Consider the following 23,128-nt stretch of genomic DNA (forward strand, 5'->3'; position numbering starts at 1 on the left):
GCCTTGTATTTCATTTTGGCTGAAACAATTAAAATTTTCAGCATAATCTGCAGTGATCATTACCTGTTTGGATTTCAATGACTTTGACAGATTTCTGAACTGCTTTTGCTGCCACCTTGCTTCAAACAAATGTACGGCCAAAAATTTCAATTCTTTCAGAAAAAGTTGAATAAATGCATTAGACGCATCCTGTCGTTCAACCAGTTCTCTTTTTGATGAAGCTTTGCCTGTTTTTTCATTGACATATGGAACTAGATCCAAGCTTTGGTACGTGACTGTAGGAATTTCCTTCAATGGCTGCAGCACTTGTTCAACATACTCAGTTGAAAAGGCATTGCATTTTCCATCCATGCAGTCAATCTGTATTCCTGTCGTCCACCCTTTGGGCATAGTATCTTGTCAACAAACTCGTACTTATCTCCTAGTTTTATATCTGGTTTCTTCAACTCTGATGAAATCTTGTTAATGGCATTTATCTTGAGACGTATGCCCTCGCAGTATTCACATAAACATGTAAATAACTGCCGTTTTTGTGAAAGGACATTTCTAGGCTTTAGTTTGACAAACTTGGAAAAGGACATCATTTTTTGAGGTTGACTTTCTCTATATTTCTTATAGCAATCTTTGTAGGTTGTTTGAAGAACAAATTTATTCTCATCATTTTTGTTGACAGCTTTTTTGTTTGGAATATTCACTGCAATATTCTCCTGCATAAAAAATTCTTCTACATATCTGGTGGAGTAATCATCAATGGCATCTTTTCTTTTCTTCTCAGGATCAAATCCTTTGGAGGCTTTATCTAGAAATTTTCTATTGATTCCAAGTCTTTCACAAACTTTGTGTTTATTTCTTTGTTTTATTCGTATTGCTATCTGTCTGACAAGTTCTCTTCTTACATGCAGTGTTTCCTTTCGTCTTCCTTTCAGAGCTTTATATGTTTCTTTGAATGTTCCTGCTAAGTCTTGATCCAGTTTGTCCTTGCCTGTATTTATACCTCTTCTTTCTAATGCTTCAAGTTTTCTTGGTGATGCTTTTTTCATGAGCTTTGACATTACTTCTGCATATTTAGTAGCAACTTTTGGCATCTTTGCTTTAGCACGACAGACAGCTTTATTCAAAGCAGATGCTGTGTTATAAGGTGTGCTGACTTCATTTTCATTTGAAGAATTAAGCTCAATACTAGTTGAAGCACTCTGAATTGGTATCACTGGAGATTTTTCTTTCTGACGCCTTTTCCTTTCTCGATCCTTTTCACGAACTCGTCTTTTTTTCTGCGAAGTCATATTTTGTCTATATCTTTGTTTAGCTTTTCTCCATTTCTCTCTTTGTTGTTCTTGTTTTTCTTGGTCTCCTCTGGTTCTGATATCCCTTTTTTCAGCTGCCATTCTGGTCTTCAGTCTCTCCCTATATTTTCGCATCCTTTCCCTGCTTTGAAGTCTAACTCTTTATCCTTCTCTGTCCAATTGGAACGTGCAATTCTCATATTAACAGCATGTAACTTTTTGTATGTGTCAAATATTTCTGGATTTTGCTTTAGTTTATCTCTGTAATCTCTCATGCGCTCTTTTTGTTTTTTCTGTTCTTTTGAACTTGGTGTTGCTTCTGGGACATCTGAGATACATGTACGCGCTTTTACACTTGATCTGTTCTTCGAACGCAATTTTATTTTCATCATCCTGAAATATACATTATATTGCATTGGGAAATAATTCATCTGTGTTTTTAGCTCTACTGGTCAGAGACCAGAAGAGCTTATGCGATAGTAAGGTGTCCGTCGTCCGTCCGTCTGTCTGTCTGTCTGTCCGTCCGTCTGTAAACAATTTTTCAAAATGCTACTCCTCCTACAGTTTTGGTCTGATTTCAGTATAACTTGGCACACAAGTAGACTATACTAAGATACATAATTCTGTGTATCGGTTTTTGATCTCGATGAACGGTGTTGCCATGGTTACTAAAAATAGAAATTTCTGTGAAAAACATTCAAAATGCTACTCCTCCTACAGTTTTGATCTGATTTCAGTATAACTTGGCGCGCAAGTAGACTATACTAAGATACATAATTCTGTGTATCGGTTTTTGATTTCGATGAACGGTGTTGCCATGGTTACTAAAAATAGAAATTTCTGTGAAATACTTTCAAAATGCTACTCCTCCTACAGTTTTAATCTGATTTCAATATAACTTGGCACACAAGTAGACTATACTAAGATGCATAATTCTGTGTATCGGTTTTTGATTTCGATGAACGATGTTGTCATGGTTACTAAAAATAGAAATTTCTGTGAAATACTTTCAAAATGCTACTCCTCCTACAGTTTTTATCTGATTTCAATATTACTTGGCACACAAGTAGACTATAATAAGATACATAATTCTGTGTATCGGTTTTTGATTTCAATGAACGGTGTTGCCATGGTTACTAAAAATAGAAATTTCCTTGAAATAACTTCAAAATGCTACCCCTACAGTTTTGGTCTGATTTTAGTATTACTTAGCTCACAAGTAAACTACACTAAGATACATTATTCTCTGTACCAGTTTCGGATTTTGATGAACAGTGTTGCCATGGTTACTAAAAATAGAAATTTCCTTGAAATACCTTCAAAATGCTACTCCTCCTACAGTTTTGGTCTAATTTTAGTATAACTTAGCATACAATTAGACTACACTAAGATACATAATTCTCTATACCAGTTTTGGATTTCAATGAACGGTGTTGCCATGGTTACTAAAAGTAGAAATTTCTTGAAATACTTTCAAAACGCTACTCCTCCTACATTTTTTGTCTGATTTCAGTATAATGTGGCATACAAGTAGACTACAGAGATACATAATTGGTGTTATTGTTTTTTGATTTTTGTTGAATGATGTTGCCATGGTTACTTAAATCAAAATTTCTGTAAAATTGTTTTAAAAGGCTACTCCTCCTACAGTTTTAGTCTGATATAATAATAAATCTTGCCACAAAAGAGACTAAACCAAGGATCATTATTCTGTTTATTGCTGTTGCAAAGTTTCAAGTCAAAGTGCTACTTTTATCTTCCTTTATAAATACAACCAGTAGAGCTACAGTCTCATCAGAGACTTCTGATTAGTCCTGTGTTATAAATGTGCAGCAAGAATGTCCATAATTAAAACCCTGAATAAACACATATTGTATAATGGTAATTTTTTTTTCTTTAAAAAAAAGGCATTTAACAGGTTTAGAACTTTTTTCCCCATTTAAAATATGTTTAAAATCTGATACCTTTTATTAAAACTAGCATCACTAAGTTGCATGTAAATTGATATAAATTGTAATTAAAATAACTTATTATAAGACTACCTTTATCTGTTAAAAATACAACTGCTTGTTAAAATTTGACAGTAAAGGCATCCCTATCTAATATGATAGAAAAAAAATTAGTCTATTCCACTTGTATGTATAAGAAATGTGCCACCTAAGGGATTAAAATTCGAAAACTAAATTTCTTTGGGAAACTTATTATTCAAACAAATTACAATTGTTAAGATTTTTTAACAACTAATTTTCTTCAATATTTTAATCTTAGAAGACCTGGTATTGAAAGCTTTAGCTCTTTCTTCCTTTATATTTCAGGTGTTAATATATAAATAAAAGTACGATATTCCCCACCCTCACCCTTTTCATAATCAAATGGGTGTCTCTCATTGCTCTCTGACTAAGAAATTTCTGTGAAAGAGACGGAAATTAACGCTAACTATTCTGCTATATCTAAAAATCCTCACGTAACAGAGACAGAAACTTACGTAACAGAGACGGAAATGCACGTAACTAAGACAGAAATTCACGTAACATGGACAGAATATGGGCATTTTCAAAAAGGGGTCTATGTTACGTTAGATAATAAAAAGGACAGGACGAGGTTACATTCTCAAATTATGTATCATATTCAGGCTAGGGTGGTAAAGAAGTGTTTATTATGGCGAACTAAACATGTCATATTACTTCATTTATTTTTCTTATTTTCGGATATTTTATTTCAACTAAAATTTGATATAATAACGTAACAAAGACAACAAAATCAATTCCGTCCGATTTACGTTCACTCCATACAAGGTTCCGTCCTAAAATGACTTCAACGATGGGGTATCTCACAACAATAACGTTATGGAGTTGGGTCTTTTGATATTTTACCAACTGTTTTGGTACACATATGGGTGACATCTTCCATTAAAAGTTTAACTCTTGAATGTTATAAAAATATGCACAGTTGTATGCACTCACGTAAAAATAGATACTCACGTAACATCAGGACAGACCAACTTTCGCCATCAATCTTTCCCTCGGTTTACTGGGAGGAAGCCATAACTGTGACGTATTCGGGTCAGGAAGGTTAACTTCATAAAATGCATCAGCTAAGCGTTTGTAACAGCGTGTAATATGGCTCTGCGTTCAAGATGCGTCTGAACTCACCTAATACGTTTTGGGGGACAGAATCGTCAAAAACAAAATAAATGATTTGGCCAACAAAAAGATATACGGGAGAAAATAGAAGAGCGATTTTTTGCAACTTCAAGATCAAAACTTCTTGCAGGGCATTAATAATACGCTGTAAAATGGTTTTATTGTCGAAAAAAAATCACTTTAAACACAAGTTGTACTAAGGACAGACGTTACGTGAAAACTTACCTGAATTTTTCCATTAAAAAAAAATAATTTTCCAAAAATCAAACACAACGATTACTGACACAACATAATATCTAACAATCCATCTTTAGGGTAGTAAGTTTAAAATGGCAGTTCTGAATGCATTTACCGGAGAATTTTTTATGTAAGTACGGCTCGTATGAAATGTCCAAAGAATCCAACAGATTTGCGCAAATACTTTCATTTTTCACCCTTAGTTAATTAATCATTTATTCATCAAATGTTATGAAAATATGTATACTATACCTTCATTACCGAACGAATATGAAGACAACATTTGTTTTTAAATATATTGTAAGAATTTTAATAAAATATCAATAAAATATTAACATAACGAAATGGGTCATAGAACAAAGAAGAAGCCATGTACATTGTAAGTGTGACTGCATCTAAATTTATAAATAATTTGATATCATGACATGCTGAGCTTATATTATGTAGCATGTTTGTACATGTATGCCACGGTGGGGGGGTGGCATACACACAAGGCACTGCATTACAGTTTGTGACGGATTGTAATAGTACATCTTATTTTACATTTTCACGGTTATTTTACATCGATGTAAAGAATAGTATGTCAACATGTTGATACCTATGCGCATACACACCTTAATGAACAGAAAGGGACCAAGGGAGGTAGTGCGGATCGTGTCAGTTTTCCATAAATTTCCAAAATAACGTCATCATCTTCCCATCAAAAAGATAAACAATGCCTAGGTCTCTTATTTTATCCCTATTCTCCATAGAGACTGCCTGATTGTTGCATTTATCCATTGCATATCTCAGCTGCAGACATTCACTGCAAATTCTCGCAATCATCATTAAATAGCTTTTTTTTAAAGCTCCATTTCCTTATATAGATCTACCTGGGCGGAGCAACTGTCATGACGTCAAACCTCATTATCACCTCATTACCATATTATCTTCATGTGTAGCCTTAACTGTATTGCGCTGGGTCTTGATATTTTAGTATCATCCTTGCCCATGTTTATAGTGTTGGATCTATCTTCATTTTCTTCAATTTAACCATATGGTTCTTTTTGTAGCTTTATCTTGAATTTAGAACAAAAAATGGTGCATCGAGTTCCTATTTCAACATATTGCCTTGAGAATGATCGTCAGTTTTTTTCTGAGCATTTTTTCCTATAAAAGTTAATAAAATACAATTTGCTGACACGAACGTGCAGTTACATCAACCTGGTACCTATGAGGCACATACCATTCTTTTGATTGATTGATTGTATGTTGTTTTACGTCCCATTCGAGAATTTTTCACTCATATAGAGAGGTTACCTTATACCAGTACTAGTGAAGGGCTTCAAATTTAGACCTTTACTCGACACTCAGGGCCATTGAGCAGTGAGAGTTCTTTATCGTGCCAACGTCTACCGTGACACGGGGCCTCGCTTTTTAAGTTGAAATATATGGAGATAGCGAATAGTATTCAAGCTCAAAAGTCCATTAAACAATACAAAATAGGAGCAGAGCAAACACGGATCTCCAAAACAAAAAATGGTCTCAACCCAAGGACGCGCAACTTTCACTTCAAAGTGCCGAGCGCTTGGCGAAGGAACAGTTGCTAGCCTACCTATTTCTTATCGGCTTGGGTCAGTAATTCGAATATACGACCTTCCAATCACGGAGTGAGCGCTCTATCTACTGAGCTACCGTGAAAGTGAACATTCTTTTGAAAAAAAGAAAAGATTGAGTGATTGATAATCTGTTGTTTTCTGCCGAGTCAGAAGTATTTCAGCCATATTTAGATGGTGAAAATTATTGTTCGCTGGGAAAATTAGTTTTCTGTGACCAGTTTTGAAAGTATCAAAAGCAGAAATACAAAATTTTTGCGAGTATTTTTGCAATGATAGATTTCCTAATAGAAACGCAAAATGCCACTGGATAACCTTTCCTGAAATGATAAGAAACCAACAGTGTTATTAACTTAATCTCATAATATTCTGTTGGCAAAACACTTCGTAAATCTCTAGTCTTGGTGTTACTGATGGGTTATTATCAATATTCAACTGCTTGAAAATTAAAAAATAGATTATGCATTTCAACATTAAAATATGTAGGTAAGCTGAATAATTATCCGCGAATTTCCATTTCAAGTTTTTGACTGTTTTCTGATCAATAAGTTGTAATACTAGATATCCTCAAAGTTGTCACGGTTAGCCCTGTCGGAAAATGTCCCAAATGTTGTTGATTGGTTTTTCAAAAGACAACTCATCTTTCTGATTTTATACTTTCTGGGATAGACAAAAATTTGCTGCATTGAAATGACAAAGAATGAATGTGGGATTTTATGTATCCTACACGGACTTTCCTATCTTCCCTTTCACATACAGAAAACTTTGCTGGGCAAATGCTGTTCAACTGACACTTGCCTTTTATATTTTTCTGGGAAAATTTTACTTATCGTTTTTAGGTGACCTTGTACAACCATTTAAATGGCATTTAAGGTATCTCCATCTTTGTGTATTTAAGGGTTCAAACTTAAATTTGTCGGTATATTACAAGTCACACTTGTAAGTGTCCAAATAATCCAAAAAGTAGCCCTTCTTCCATACTAATTCTGAAGATCAACACTTGATGCATATGTAACCCAAATGTAATTCATTCAAAACTCAAAGTAGAATTTTATTATGAATATTTCATGAATATAATTGAGAATATATGAATGTATGAACCACTAATGAATGACAAATTATTTACAATTAAATAAAAATTATCATTGTTATCATTAAAAATAACATGCATCCATTTACGTGATTTTCATCTTCTATCGCTGTGCAGAATGGCTTTGAATTTTACATATTTTTCTCAAAAGAATGTCTTGAAATTTCAAATTGATGATTTCAATAAAAAAAAGGTTTACAGGTAAGTAATATTGTATCTGAGGATCTAATAAATAAAAAAAAAATACATTTCCATATTAATAAATTCAGTACAAGCATTCTCACAACCCTCACCACCACACAAAAATAATCAAAATTTCACTACATTTTGAAATAGGTCGTTAAAAAGTTTCTGTGGTTCAGTATTCTATACTAGAGACAAGGTAAATCATTTTATTCAATTCTACACCTTAAATAATAAAGTATAGAGGCATTGCTTACAGAGGCCAAATTGCTCACCTGTGAATAGAAAAACCTAAACACCAAGACATATACTGTTTTAACATATGATGGTATACTATTATACTAGTCAGCCACATAAACATATCATGTATTCAAATATGTAATGAGTTTCTCAATATCCGCCTTAGACTTGGAGATTCTATGGACCTTTGATCCTTCACATTGCTCCATAAACACATTTCTAATTCCATTAAATGTATCACGTTTATAAAAATTTCTTAGTTTGGGACCGTTCACGTAGCTCAGTCGGTAGAGCGCTCGCTCCGTGATCGGAATGTCATGAGTTCGAATCTCGGCTGCGACTGACCTAAGTCGATAAAAAATGGGTAGCAACTGTTCCTTCGACATGCGCTCGGCACTTTGAAGTGAAAGTTGCGGGTCCTTCGGATGAGACCTTAAAAACCGAAGCCCTGTGTCACGGCAGGCGTTGGCACGATAAAGATCCCTCACTGCTCAATGGCCCGCAGTTCCGAGTAAAGGTCAAAATTTGAAGCCCTTCACCGGTATATGGTGACGTCTCTATATGAGTGAAAAATTCTCGAGTGGGACGGAAAACAACATACAATCAATAAATCAGTCTAAGTTTGGGCAAACTGAGTGAGCACTGAAGAAGTTTCTTATTTGGCTTGAAATTACTTTGACTTTCACTAATGGCTCAAGTGATCGCTTACATGCATAGCAATTAAGTATAAATAGATCACTTGAAAGAAGACAGTTTGCCATCATCTTCTTATACAACCTATGCAGGGATTGTACTTCTTCCAAAGTATTATGAGCATCGTATTTCATGTCCAGAAATGTTTTGACCAATGTTTCTTGCTTGTAGTTCTCAACTATAGGCATTTTCCATGTTCGGTTTGCTACCTTTAAAGTGTCAATGAATCCAAACACCGTTTTTTTTTTTGAAATCTGTATATAAATTAAATCTGGACAGTTGGTTTATTAAGACTGGCAAATCAAAACTATGAATGTTATGTCCCACCTGAATTGGGTTGGAAAACTTCTTGATGAAATTTAGAAACTGGGAAACTTCTTCCTGGGGAGTAACACAACTCACAGACTGGCCTCTGTGTTTAAGGATACCTCCAACATAAGTTAATCCTGTGGCCTCAGAAGCCTCGATGCTTATTTCTGTCGTTCGGGTCATATATATACTCAATTCCTCCTCTCCAGAGGTTTTTACACAACTGTGTAAGTTTACATTCAAACTGGTACTAATTACAGGTAAACATCATTGTATATATACCTTCTAATACTGACTGCGTGGAGTTTTTCATTGCCCTCAGAGACTGGAGTTCCCTTTGGAAGTTTATAAGCTTTGGCGAAGGCGCTGATTTTTCAATCTTTTCTCCATCTTTTGAGCATGCTTCAGTGTAAATTGTCCAGGGGATACAGAGAATTTCTTGTTCAACTGAATATAAAATGAAATCAAGATAAATTTCATCAAAAAATGATGGATACTCTAGCAATACATACAAACAGAACCTTTTACTCGAGAAAATAAATTTATGAATCTTTTAATCCATGTTAAGATTGAGTATTATGAATAAAGATACATATACACAGAAACTTTTACTTGAGAAAATAAATTTATGAATCAAAGTGACAACCAGTAAGAACACTGGAACTGAAAGGTAACATATGAGACAAGTTACAAAGTTATTAGTAATTGCCATGGCAAAATCAACTTGCCAACTTCATACTGCTACATATTTTTTCATTCAACGGTATACAAATTTCAACAAATCAATAAAATGAAATGCAATAAAACTTCATAAGATAAAATACTGAGATAAAGGTCATCATTCCTTTATAAAATTATAAAATAAAGTGGCAATTTCCTTAAAACATTGTCCTGCAAGATTTCTTAAAAATGTATAATTGTCATTAAAACTCCATTTTGAAAATCTTATATTTTTAAAGTGATCTGTCAAATGTCAAATTGAACAAAGGGTTGATGAACATTGAAAGGCTTACAGTGTTTAATTAAAAAACAGTTTTGTAAGGTTAACTTTAACTTGTCAACAATATCAACTGAAACTTTTCAACACTGCAACTTTAAATCACCTCTGTAATGTACAGTGATGTGCCATTAGTGATCGTCCAAATTCAAAATGGCCTCGTATTAACGAGAAAAATAAAACACAGAAATAAAATTACAAAATATTTCTCTTACCTTAATACTTAGTTATATAGCCCTTTGACCTTAGAACTTTCTGTATTTGTCTGCATCTAGCTGGGGATCGACCTGTATAAGCCCTGAACATAATAAATCGGGATGTATATCCAGATACGTCGAATGGCTGCCTCCAGCTGATTCTTACACAAGAATTTTCGTTGCCGTTTTTCAGTTCTCTTTTCAGTCTCAACCAGATATTTTCAATAATGTTCAAATCAGGACTCTGAGCGGGCCAAACTATTGAATGCATATTATTCTGCAATTTATATTCTTGAACTATTCGGGCTCTGTGAATAGGGGCGTTGTCGTCTTGAAATATGTAGTTATTTCGAGGAAAATGGCGTGCTATAACTGGCCAAAGTTGTTCTTCATTATATCAATGTATTTTCGAGCATTAATGTTACAATCTACAAGAGTCACAGTCCCTACACCGTTGAAAGTAATGCGGCCCCATATCATTAAACTAAACTTCGGTGTCAGAGGTTGCTATAAATATATACTAATTTAGTCAACATTGACGCCATGGACAAAAGATACAGCGTCGACGAAAATTGAAAATGTAAAGTGACGTAATGAAAATTGAATTTGGACGATCACTAATGGCACAATACTGTAGTTTTGACCATCATTTTTCTGACAAACAGTAGCTGAAAGTCTGGTCTTTAGACTTTCTGAGCGTCCATAAAACCTGTTATGATTAGCAATCACCTGATTACGTTGATTATACGTAATTTCTACAGTGTGCAGATATCTTATTTGTAGCACCACTTTATACTTTAAACTATAAAAAAAACTCCAACATAAAAGAGGGTGTTGCAGTTCTTTTGTTATTTTCCCTAAAGTTGTAGCAGTTTAAAAGAAAAATTTTAAGAAACAGAAAACGGTCTTAAATTTTTTCAGATACAACGGTATATACAGCACAACGTAGAACAATATTTAGAAACTGCATATCGACTTCCAATTTGCCATTAAATGAAGTGTAAATTAGTCACATAGCAAAAAAAAGTCAAGTTTTCTGTTTTTCAAAGAGGGAATCCCCATTGTTTCTGAAAAATTGCCTCCTTCAAACAGAATGAATTTGATATACACATAAAGAGACAGGGTTTTTCTTCAAAACTGCCATTTCCGATTTTTGTTTCAAAGAGGCATATTTTTGAAAATCACAAAAATCGAACAAAAATTATTATTAGTCCGAAATGCAAAAAGTGCCCATAATATAGCACATAAAACTTTCGTCTCGGAGCTGGTCTAGTGGTAAAGCGTGTGGACTCTATGCAAAGATTCTTTTACCTGAGCATGGGTTCGAATCCTTGAATGGTTGGTATATATATATATATATATGTCTGTAGGTCACCTGAGTCACTCAGGTGACCTATTGCTATCTGTTTTCGTCCGTCGTCGTGTGTTAACATTTGAACATTTTTAGCTTCTTCTCTGAAACCGCTGAATCAATTTCAGCCAATTTTAGCATATGGCATCTATGTGTGAAGGGGAACAAAATTTGTGAATATCATGGTCCCTGCCCCCTGGGGCCTGAGGGGTGGGGCTAAAATCACCAAAATTAATGCAATCTTTAAAAATCTTCTTTATTTCTACATCAAGCATTCAAACTGTTGGCAAGATTGTAATAAGCATTGAGCATTCTACCAAAATTGTGAAATTCATGGCCCCAGGGTCAGGGGTTCTGGTGCTAGGGCGGGGCTATACAGATCATATAGTGAAAGTGCATTATTTCTTTGAAAATTTTCTCTACTCCTGGGTATTATTGAAACAAATTAAATACATAGTTATGATAAGCAAGAGTGACTCTACCAAAATTGTGAAATTCATAGCCCCAGTCAGGGGTTCTGTTGTGGGGGGGGGGGGGGGTATATAGATCATATAGTGAAAGTGCATTATTTCTTTGAAAATCTACTTCTCTACTTCTGGGTATTATTGAAACAAATTGAATACATAGTTATGATAAGCAAGAGTGACTCTACCAAAATTGTGAAATTCATGGCCCCAGGGTCAGGGGTTCTGATGTTAGGGCCGGGCTCTATTTATTATATAGTGAAAATGCATTAATGCTTTAAAAATTTTCGTCTCTTTCTTGAGTATTTTTGAAACAAACTAAGTACATTGTTATGATAAGCAATGATGCCTCTTCCAAAATTCTGAAATTCATGGCCCCAGGGACAGGGGTTCTGGTTCTAGGGTGGGGCTACATAGATCCTATAGTGAAGGTGAATTTTTTCTTTGAAAATCTTCTTCTCTGCCCCTGGGTACTATTTAAACAAGGTACATTGTTATGATAAGCAAGGATGCCTCTTCCAAAATTGTGAATTTCATGGTCCCAGGGTCAGGGGTTCTTGTGAAAAGGGGGGGGGGCTCTATTGATTATATAGTGAAAAAGCAAAATTTCTTTGAAAATATTCTTTTCTGTTTCTGGTTAAAAAGCAAAGAAGCTAAGTATATAGTTATGATGAGCAAGAGTGCTTCTTCCAGAGTAGTGAATTGCATGACCCCGAGTCAGATGTGCTGGTGTAAGGGTGTTGCTCTTGAAAATATAGTGAAAATGCATTAATTCTATTAAATAATCCTGTCTACTCCTTAAGGATGTATAACACACCTACCCCAAAAATTTCCTGTCGTTTAATTTTCTTTATTTTTAGATACGTTATTAGGGACAATTTTTAAATCGTTCGAGTAGTATTTGGTCAGCAAGCTCCTAAAGTTACCCCCCTTGGCCAAAAAAAAGAGGCAAAATATTGCAAGACGAGAGAAATGAAACAATGTGTTTTTGCTAAAAACAGCGTGATATAGTTGTCTTATTTTGTGAAATCATCTTTGAAGTTTTTCATAATCTGAGAGTCTACACATATTTCTGTGAAGATGGAATAATTTTTTGGGGGTGTGATTGAAAAATGTACCCCCAAAAATGGACGTTAAAATCGGGTATTTTTCAACTTGCTAAAAACAACATTATGAAGTGAAAACTATTATCTTTATTCCTGGTGTACTTCTTGTGACAGCTTGTAATGTACTTTTGAAACACAAACAAAAATGAAACATTGTATCTTTCTATGAGTCTATCAGAAAGCACTGGGTCAACATTACAGCAACTTCTACAAGCTATACAAATCTTTATCCTTTTTTTTAAAGTGAAATAAACAAAGCATGAGCACATGTTTTGTTAAAAAATAACTCCAAACAAATTGTTTGCTAAATTATAAAATTGCTTCTTCTGCTTCTACCAAGTATTGCCCACAATAACTGGACAATGATCACTGCTTATTGACGAAACTTGCTAACATAAGAAAATACCTTGACAACAAAGATTATGTACTGTACTTGTATGTTTCAGTAACTTTATCTCATTTACATTGTGAATTTCAAGTATGTATTATTCCTTGATCACATTTCAACAAAAATAAACATTGCGAAAATCCTAGAGATATTCAAAAACACCTAAAACCTATATAATATTTTTCTCCTTTTTAATTTATACATCTGACCTGACATCACTAAAATTCTGCAGAAGTAGGTATAAAAACTTTCTAAATATATAAATTCATTCATAAGTAGAATTGCTTCCAATACTTGATGGCAAATGCATAGGAAGGCAAGGCCATTACTAAAGTCTTTACAGTAAAAATATAGGCCTAACATGTATTTAAGCATGATAAGCTTAATGCTTGTATGAAATACAGGACTATATCATAATATACATGTACTCAATCAAAACTTGGTTAAAAACTATTTTAGCAAAAGAAAATTGGAAGCTTTTGCTCTGTTAATAGATGTACATACAAACAGATATTTAGGCAGTGAAACCATTTCTGCTCTAGGAATTGACCCATTCCATGTTGTTACAATATCTAGATATTTCAGTATTGTTCTGTTATTAACAAAACGAACTTACATGTACATGCATGTATATACACATAATGCTTCAAGTCTAAACACAAAGCAAAAATTGCATACCTAGTGTCTTTGAGTTATATACATTTAAATCCACTATTCACATGTTCTTCATTACACACTACTCTTCACTTTCATTTATGTACATATATAATGCTTTTATTGCCTTCAAAGAAATTTTGTTTTCCTTAAAAATAATTTTTATACCATTTGGATCTCTTCTGTTTGCTAACTTAAGGTGTCTTAAAGAAATCCCCTGTCTGCAAATTTTGATACAAACAGCATTACTAATAACTCTTCTCTCCAGCACAGGCAGAAATGAGAGTTTACAATAATGATATGCCATGGAATATAAATCAGTATCATGACAAAGTATCTTTAGCTTCCCCTCAAATAATAGCTGGAGGAAGTGAACATCCTCAACAGCATTATGAGCATTATATTTCAAATGAAGATACTTTTCAACAAGTGTTTCCTGTTTGTGGTTTGGAACCTCAGATTTTGGGAAAACTCTACGGGACACTTTTAAAGTATCTATAAAACCTGCCACAGCTTTGCAAAATGTGGAAAACAAGTGAAATTCAATCAACCTATTTGTTAGAACAGGTATGTCAAAATTTGTTACATTATGACCAACTAATATTGGATTATTCAAGGAACTGAGGTATTCTATAAAATCCAATAAAGCAACATTAGGTGCTTTTGCTGGGACCTCTAAACCATGTAAAAACAACTTGTTTCTCAATTTTGAGAAAGCAAGTCCAGTTATTCTGGATGCTTCTTTGCTAATATTACATCTCGGTGTGACATAACAGCTAAATTGTGAACCATCTGATCCCACAGCAGCAATCTGTGTGATGTCACAGTTATGCCCAAGGCCTGTTGTCTCCAAATCAAAGACAACATAATTACTTTCTTTGTCATATACCGTTCACGGTAGCTCAGTCGGTAGAGCGCTCGCTCCGTGATCGGGAGGTCGTGCGTTCGAATCTCGGCCGCGACAGACCCAAGTCGATAAAATGGGTAGCAACTGTTCCTTTGCCATGCGCTCGGCACTTTGAAGTGAAAGTTGCGGGTCTTTCGGATGAGACCTTAAAAACCGAGGCCCCGTGTCACGGCAGGCGTTGGCACGATAAAGATCCCTCACTGCTCAATGGCCCTGAGTGCCGAGTAAAGGTCAAAATTTGAAGCCCTTCACCGGTATATGGTGACGTCTCTATATGAGTGAAAAATTCTCGAATGGGACGTAAAACAACATACAATCAATCAATCAATCAATCTTTGTCATATACAAGGGGAGGGAATTTGTACATCAACAACTTGTTGAGAGAGGCCAATATCAGTGGCATAAGTTGTTCCCTCCTTAATAGTTGAAACCTTTTCTTTTTTTGTTTTTTATCTTCTTTAACTGAAGACGGCGCCTTTTATACTTGATAGTAGACACCTTGTCTTTCCGTTCTCGCCTCAACTTGTCAATCCTGTCACAAAGTTTTATGGTGTGATGCCCTGGAGACAGTGATGCAGCCTCATTCACCTATTTTACAATACATATACAAGTGCATTATGAAAATACAATGTAAGCAAACAGTAAAGAGAAAGATTTTCAAGAAAGAACTTTTTTTATTAATAATAAAATATACTATGACAAAATGTTAAGAAGTGCTATTTTTCTAGATATTCTATAACAGATATAATACTTTCATACTTTCAAATAAAGATTCTTTATAACATGTGGTACATGTGTATTTTCAAATTTTGTATACCTTTCTTAAATAACTGTAACCTTCATTCTTCTGTAACAGAGCTGCAGATAGTCTCTGCTCTAATGAATAAGAACCTCCATAGTTTCTGTTAAAATTTAAATCACGAAGAACTTATTAATAAGAAGAATGGCATACACTTAAAGGTCTGTAAGCTTGTGAAATTATAAAAAAAAAATATCATTTTGCTTTTTCAACATGAGGTTTATATTGCATCAAAGTTTTTTGTTTGTTTGTTTGTTTGTTTTTTTTTTTAATTTTTTTTTAAATATGACTTTTTAGTTTACTGTAAACAAATTAATACCTTGACTTTGGGGCTTTTGTTGCAACAAGATTATTGAAGCTTTCATTAGCTTGTGTTGACCCCAGTTTGGAAAGGTTTTCTGTCCTGTATCTATATTTTGAAACAAGATCCTCTAATTCTTGTTTCAGATCCTCATTTTGGAGAGGTCTGCCACCCGGAAGACTTTTGTATCTTTTTAGGAAAGAATTTATCAGCATAATAAATAAATTCATTTAGAGCAAGTTTTAAAAATGTTTAATTGATGTCAGATTATTATTATTATTATTTATTAATTATTTATTATTTATTATGAATTATTTAAGGCTGCATAAGTGTTCAAAATTAGAAATTACAATATTTCTTGTAAATGTACTGTTGAATATATGTACCTAAAAGATGAGGGGTTTTCATTATAAGTACACCACTGTGCAGCACTGCACTTGTTATGATCTCCAAATATATGGGGAACAATTCGATCAAGGTCTTCTTCGACTTTGGTTGAATTTCCAGCATTACTTTGGATGGCATAGGCAAAACAACGCTGAATATAAGGAATAACCTCTGCTTGTTTTAATTCTTTGTATCTGTATCAATTAGGAGGGAATGTAGTATTACTTTATGACCAAAAAAAAATCAGCTTTTTAAATATGACTGTACAGGCACATACAGTTGAAATAATACAGAAGTGTCAATTTCTAGTCTGATTGATTTGGATTTAATTTCTTTTAGATTATTAAATATGACTTATAAAATTCAATTTACCTTTTTCCAAGTTCATAAAGTTGTTTTGTAAAACCCTTTTTCACATGATTTTGGTCATCCATTTTAATTGTGTTGGGAAATTCTGATTTAAGCATCCCAGATGTTGAAGAGTCATTATCAGCATGAAAAATGTCAACATGACATCCCTCTTTTTCCATCTCTCCAAGCATATTGAGTGCCATATCAGCCTCCATGACTTTACTACTACCAGACCTAAAGGAATTAGGAACTGTTAACTAAGGTTTATTAAAAACTGTAACCATTTTTAAAGAATTTAATTAGCATGTCCTTTGAATAAAAGATATGTTTTACAAATATTTTTAACTTCAGTTTGAGGGATAATTGGGTTGTTGTTGTTGTTTTTTTTTAAATAATAATTTTTTATTATTATATTGTATGTTACCAATTTCGGGAGCAGTCATGGCTAGGAATTGTTTCATTTGGGTGCTGAACTTTAAAAGTGTCGCACACTTTGCAAACTTTGCTGCGGATGTCCACTGCAAGAACCTTGCCAGTTTTTTTTCCTATCAAGCTAGCATGGCCTGTTCATATAAAATGGAAACATTAAATGGATGTTTTTTTTTAATTAATATTTTATTGCAACTGTGCTCAGAGAATGACATTTTACCTGTATTGCTATTATAATTAAAGCCAGATCCCCTCTTTTGTCAACCAGCATCAAAACTGACTTGCACCTGCATTCAGAAGTGTATGTAGTTTTAGATATATTGCATACATGAAAATATACAGACACACAAAACATAAATGACATATTCATTCTATTTTTTCTTTTTATGTGTATTTTTAAAAAAATAATCCATATTATTTTATATTTATTCATTATAAAATAAATAATTTCTTTGTTGCAGTACACTATATTTCACCTTTTCCGGGGATAAATCAAGTTCTTCCTGTCTGGCTTCTTTGCATGATTGAACAGCACAATCAATTATTGTTTGGCCAATTTTTTTCTGTATCTTCTGAATAGTTGTTTCACTCATTGGGGGAAGATTGCACTCCATCAAAACATTTCTGAGATGAGATGGTCCAAAACCACAATGAATCATTCCTGTGAACATAAATTCAAAGTAAAGAGAAAATCTGAGAATGTTTTCATTCTAGACATAATTTTTTTTAAAATTTTTTTTCTTTATTTCTCAAATTTACTTGTGTAAAAACTACTCCTCTTTGTCATGTGTGCTCAATTACCTACTAAAACTATGTATAGGAATGACATTTCATTAGTAAAAGGTTAATTCTGCTAAATTTTATTAAACAAATGAATATTTAATTTACGCTGAATGGGGCTTAAGATCTAAGGGTTGAAACAAACATGTGGGACGATTCAACCCATACTTCCGCATGGTTTCCCTGAGGTCCGCACTAGTGTGACGTCAAAATATAAATATAGAAACAAACACGGAAATAACTTTTACGTTCTATTTGGTGTTTGTCTATTTGTTTTGTGTAAGGAATGATTCAAGAATTAATAATTAAAGTAAAAAATGATTTTTTATACGAGTATATGTCTTTTATATCAAGTACAAATTGCTTTAGTGCTGTATTTTGTGTTTTATACATACCTATAACTGCTTTTTTGTTGACGCAAAAAGTTCCCGACTCATCTCTCTTTCCTGTCTCTACTGGGCATACCGATGAACAATTGTCACAACGGATATGTAGGATACTGCCTAAACCACATATCTTCTCAGAGAGAATATTTGACAGGTGTAGGGGAGAATTGCACAAATGACAGAATGAATTTTTTGCTAAAATGTCAAGCTCAACTACTCGTCTACCATTTTTCCAAGATGTATTGTTATCATTATAATCATTTTCAGGTTGATCATTTTCATGTTTACCTTCTAAACTGACATCGTTTTCACCAGAATTCGAAAAAGTAGAATAATCTTCATCCTTACGCTGTCTGTTGTAATTTTTAAAGAATGAAGACCGCTTATTTTTTTTTTTCGTTGGAATTATGCATTGGCCGTCTTGTTGTCCGACGTCCGTCATATTGTCCGCCGTTGCCATGTAGCAAGATCGAAATTATGCTTTGAATTTACGTTATGTGAAACGTATTGGTGATTTACGGGAAACTTTAAATGATGTTACTAGGGAAACGTGAAGTTAATTATTCTACACGTCAGAGTTATCTCCCCCAGTGTGTTGTACGTCTTTAAGCAGATAAACAAAGTGATTAATTATGATGAGCAAACTTCTGGTCCCGGGGTGAGAGACTCAAGTGTTTCTCGGTGGGTGTGTGTATGTTGGGGGGGGGGGGGGGGCTCTATTGATAATATAGTGAATCTTGAAGTAAAAATGCATTATTTCTTTAAAAATTTTCTCTGCACTTGGGCATATCAGAGGCAAAAAATTAAAAGTATTAATAAGGAAGGGTATTTTTATCAGATTTTTTAACATCTGGACCATTTGGTGAAGTGTTCTGGTCCTGTCCAGGGCTCTATTAATTTGTATTCTACTGAGAGGAGTTATTCCCCTTTGCCGTTTACTTCTGACAATTAATCACTGTAAAATATGTACTTGAAAGGTTAATAGAATAAGAGAATTATGCAAGAATTTTTATTGTATAATACAAAAAGTATTTTCATAGTTTTAATGATCAGGTAGACTTGTAAGTAATAGATAAATAAAAATGGAACAAAAATAACTTGTCTTATTGAATGTTCATCAAAGACCAAGAAAGGCCAATGTAAGAGATTTCAACAAGAAGTTAAAATAGTACAGAAGCACTGATAAGTTTTTAATATACTGTATAGTGAAATTGATAAATGGGGAACAGATTAGAACTTAATTTATAAACTGTCAATGAATACTAGATTAATTATTTTGTTGATCCTGATCACCCTATTTCTCTTGCTTTTAGGCAACAAAGCTTCACCTTTCAGTTCATTTTATACTCTATGGATCCTCTAAATTGTTGTATTATACTCAGGTGACCGTTAAAGCACTTGGACCTCGTTTTCTTATATAATCTTATATAATGGAAGTACAATGTAATATCTCTCTTAAGAGAGAATGTCAGAATGGGTAATATTAATATTAGTAAATTAATGGGTTATATTTTAAATGCGTGCAGAATTAAATTGTTTTCCTTGAGACTGTGATCTAAAACTAATAAGACATAGATTTAATGTTATTATTTAGGGGTGATGTATTAAAAAATAACGTACTATCATCTTAAATAATGTAATTTTTTCATACGCATTTCGTTTCATTATTGTTCTGTTAATTAGTGGCTCGGATTTGACTTGAAACAACTAAATTGAAATGACTCTATGGAATTTCTTGGATATTGCATCAGCAGCGTGATTATTGCACACATTTTTATTTATAAAAAAAATATTAACGCACGCTGTCTACAGTACATCTTTCAAAATGATGTGCGAGGTGCACTTGCCATTCATAGTACTTTTTATCGTTTTAACTTTTCTCGTGCAATATGGCGACAGTGACCATAGATGTGAAAAAAAGTCGCCAGTCTATTTTAGGAAAAAAAACTGTGCATGAAATATACGTAAAATGTGAAATGCTGGACATACCCGCCGTATAAATAAAGTCTACTACGTAGCATTATCTATATTTAGAGATTACTCTTCACGCGTCGTGGGTATTTAAATGCCCTTCTTGACTTAGAGAATAATCGCGAGTTTCTGCAACACCCTCTTTGACTTACAATCGTTTTGGGGCTTTTGATGACACCATGTGATTAAAGTTTTCGTTGACGTGTTGAACCAAGAGCTGCAAGCTCATCTGCCTTTGCAGCATATATTAGGAATAAATTTTTTAAGGCATGTCGAAAATATGGATAATTCAACGGTTTCCCAAAAGGTAAATTCCTTGGTTTGTAGTCCCTTTTTTCATTCTTGCACCATACGCCACAGACATAATGTTCTAAACAACAAAACATTTTAACAAACCGAGACAGTCAATGAATACTAAATAAATTTCAATTCTAAATTATACAAATATTCTGTTCACAAATGCACATAATTTTTCCTTACCATACAATTGCCTGCAGTTGCAAACTTTGCTTACGAATGCATTCCTGTTAATTCATATTTCTCTTTGCCTAAATTTGTCACAGCTCTTTGGTTTTAAAAAGGAGTACTTGTTCTTCAGGGTTTTACGTGAAGGTTATTGTGATGGCCAATAACAGGGTACACTGTTTTTCATGAATTTCCAAGTCTGCAACTGCTTCGTAATGACATTCAATAATATGCTCTATGTCTGGTTTTGTGTAGGATCAGCAGCGAAAAAGTTTTCCATGTTATGACCTCTTAAAAGAAATCAACTAAACCAAATGCAACTAGTATGTTCAGTTTTAATCCTTTTGCCAGTGCATATACATTGCCTGTGTATATACTGTTCTGCATGGGTCCCGATTGCTCTAATCTGTGAATTTGCTCTTACGGGGTTTATATGTCTGATAAGAAATTATCCAAAACATGTAGCTCTAAAAGTTTGAACAGTTAAATTTCCGAGATACACGTGATTATCCTGATGACCATAAAGAGAGATGCTAACAAATCTCATCGCCTTCAAATGGAATTCGATATAGACCAAATCTAAAACGATACCTATCCTGATGCTGAACCTCATTGTCCATCATGCAGTGTGCATGACCCTGAAGACTTAAGAAATGAAGCCTTCAAATTATGATTATTGTACGTTCTATTCGAGAATTTTTCACTCAGAAAGAAATGTCACCATTTACCGGAGCTTCAAATTTAGGCATTTACTTGGCCAAAGAGCAGTGAGGGATATTTATCCAATCCCTACCATGACAAGGGAACCTGGTTTTGAAGGTTTTATCCGAAAGACAAGCATCTTTCACTTCAAAGTGCCGAATTTGACGAAGGCACAGTTTCCAAGATGCATATCAAATAATATGAACTAAAATTTAAATTAACAACCAATTTCTTCTGCATATGTCAATCTGTATTCTTGAAGACATTTTCTAACATCAAAATTAAACGAGTCAATGGCACAGTTTTATTTCAAGGGAACCTTTATTATTTAGTGTGAACTCATTGCTATTGGGCCAGAAATAAAGTAAATAAACTTTCTCTTAAAAATGATATAAACAAATCTACCCACTAAATTTACATTATAAAAAAGGTAATATTATTTTATTTATTTATTTATTTTGGTATTGGGAAGATGATGCTTGAAATTGTTTCAATCTACACTTAAAAAATACCTGCATATACGAGGGGTGATTAAAAAGTTCGCGAACTATCGCTATACAGTGTATTTACAAAACCACAATTCAGATCAGAATGAAATTTGGCACACATATGGTCATAAGCAACGAACGGCTGTAAAGTTTAACGTATATCTTGGAAATTCCTTTTAAGACGAAAATGATAATCTGTACAAGATTTATGAAGACAAAAGACTTACCAGAAGTTCAATCATTAATTGGATTGATTATTTAAGTGAAGGCAGGGAGTTGGCTAAAAATGATGTTTGTTCTGTTGCCCAGCGAAACCAAGCCGGGGAAAAGATGTGTCCTTAGTTGAGCAATTTGTTATGAAACATCGTCAAGTTACAATCAGAAAAATGGTTGAATATCTTAACAATAATATAATTATTAAATTCCTAAAATATCGTTTACTTTAGACTTTAATCATATGAGATATTATAAAAAGAAGGCGCCCATACTTTATCCACATTAGATGAACGACGCTCCTGAGACGGAGGACTCGAGTTGTGATGGGTCACCATACTAATTGTGGGAAGGGATATCCTTATCCACCCATCCTATTGCCGAGATTTGGCCATTTCTGACAGATGGACTGTTCTTGTTATAAAAAAATAACTTGCATGGTAAGAAATATAAGACTCGGAAAAATCTTTAAGCTTCTGTGAACAGACTGCTACGGAGCATGTCACTTGACTGCCTGGATCACGTGATTTGAGCATGGGCAGAACAATGACAGATGTGCATTAAAATCGGAGATTGATTGTTATTGTTTAACGCCGAGTCATCAATATTTCAGCCATATTTCGGCAGTTAAAGTTTATGTTCTGGGTTGAAAGTTTTTTTTGGGGTTTCCCTGGCGCCCCCAATGAGCCCACTCTTTTACGAAAACCAGAGAAACGATCTTTTGCGTGCCAAGAGGGTTGTAATCCTTGACACGGGGCACCATTTAACGTCCCATCCGACGGACATAATTTTAAAAATATGAAAACTGTTAAACTTGTAATATAAAACAAACTGTTAATTAAAATATATAAATCTAAATCTTACTGTAAATTTCAGTTTCCTTCAAGTATTGTAAAATTGTATGAGTTTTAATATTTGTAAAAAGATCATGCATTGTTTGCACATTAGATATCAGAGAGTCTGCTTCTTACAGGCGAAAAATCAGTACATTTTAAAAGTATATGATATATAGTCATTGC

General features: G+C 33.8%; 1 protein-coding gene and 1 pseudogene across 1 annotated transcript; both read right to left on the minus strand.

Moving 5' to 3' along the window:
• Positions 1 to 8,383: 8,383 nt before the first annotated feature.
• Positions 8,384 to 20,607, minus strand: LOC133182456 (uncharacterized; annotated as a pseudogene).
• LOC133180923 (uncharacterized) lies at positions 15,255 to 16,901 on the minus strand. Its single transcript, XM_061315380.1, has 5 exons — positions 16,697 to 16,901; positions 16,324 to 16,518; positions 15,956 to 16,126; positions 15,655 to 15,739; positions 15,255 to 15,425 (listed from the first exon to the last, which is right to left on the minus strand). The coding sequence occupies exons 1-5, from the start codon at positions 16,888 to 16,890 to the stop codon at positions 15,255 to 15,257; spliced, it is 816 nt and encodes a 271-aa protein (XP_061171364.1). The 5' UTR covers positions 16,891 to 16,901.
• Positions 20,608 to 23,128: the final 2,521 nt, after the last annotated feature.

Source organism: Saccostrea echinata, unplaced genomic scaffold (assembly GCF_033153115.1).
Source record: "Saccostrea echinata isolate AGI-Se365-2 ecotype Australia unplaced genomic scaffold, CSIRO_AGI_Sech_v1 ptg000001l, whole genome shotgun sequence".
NCBI lineage: Eukaryota > Metazoa > Mollusca > Bivalvia > Ostreida > Ostreidae > Saccostrea > Saccostrea echinata.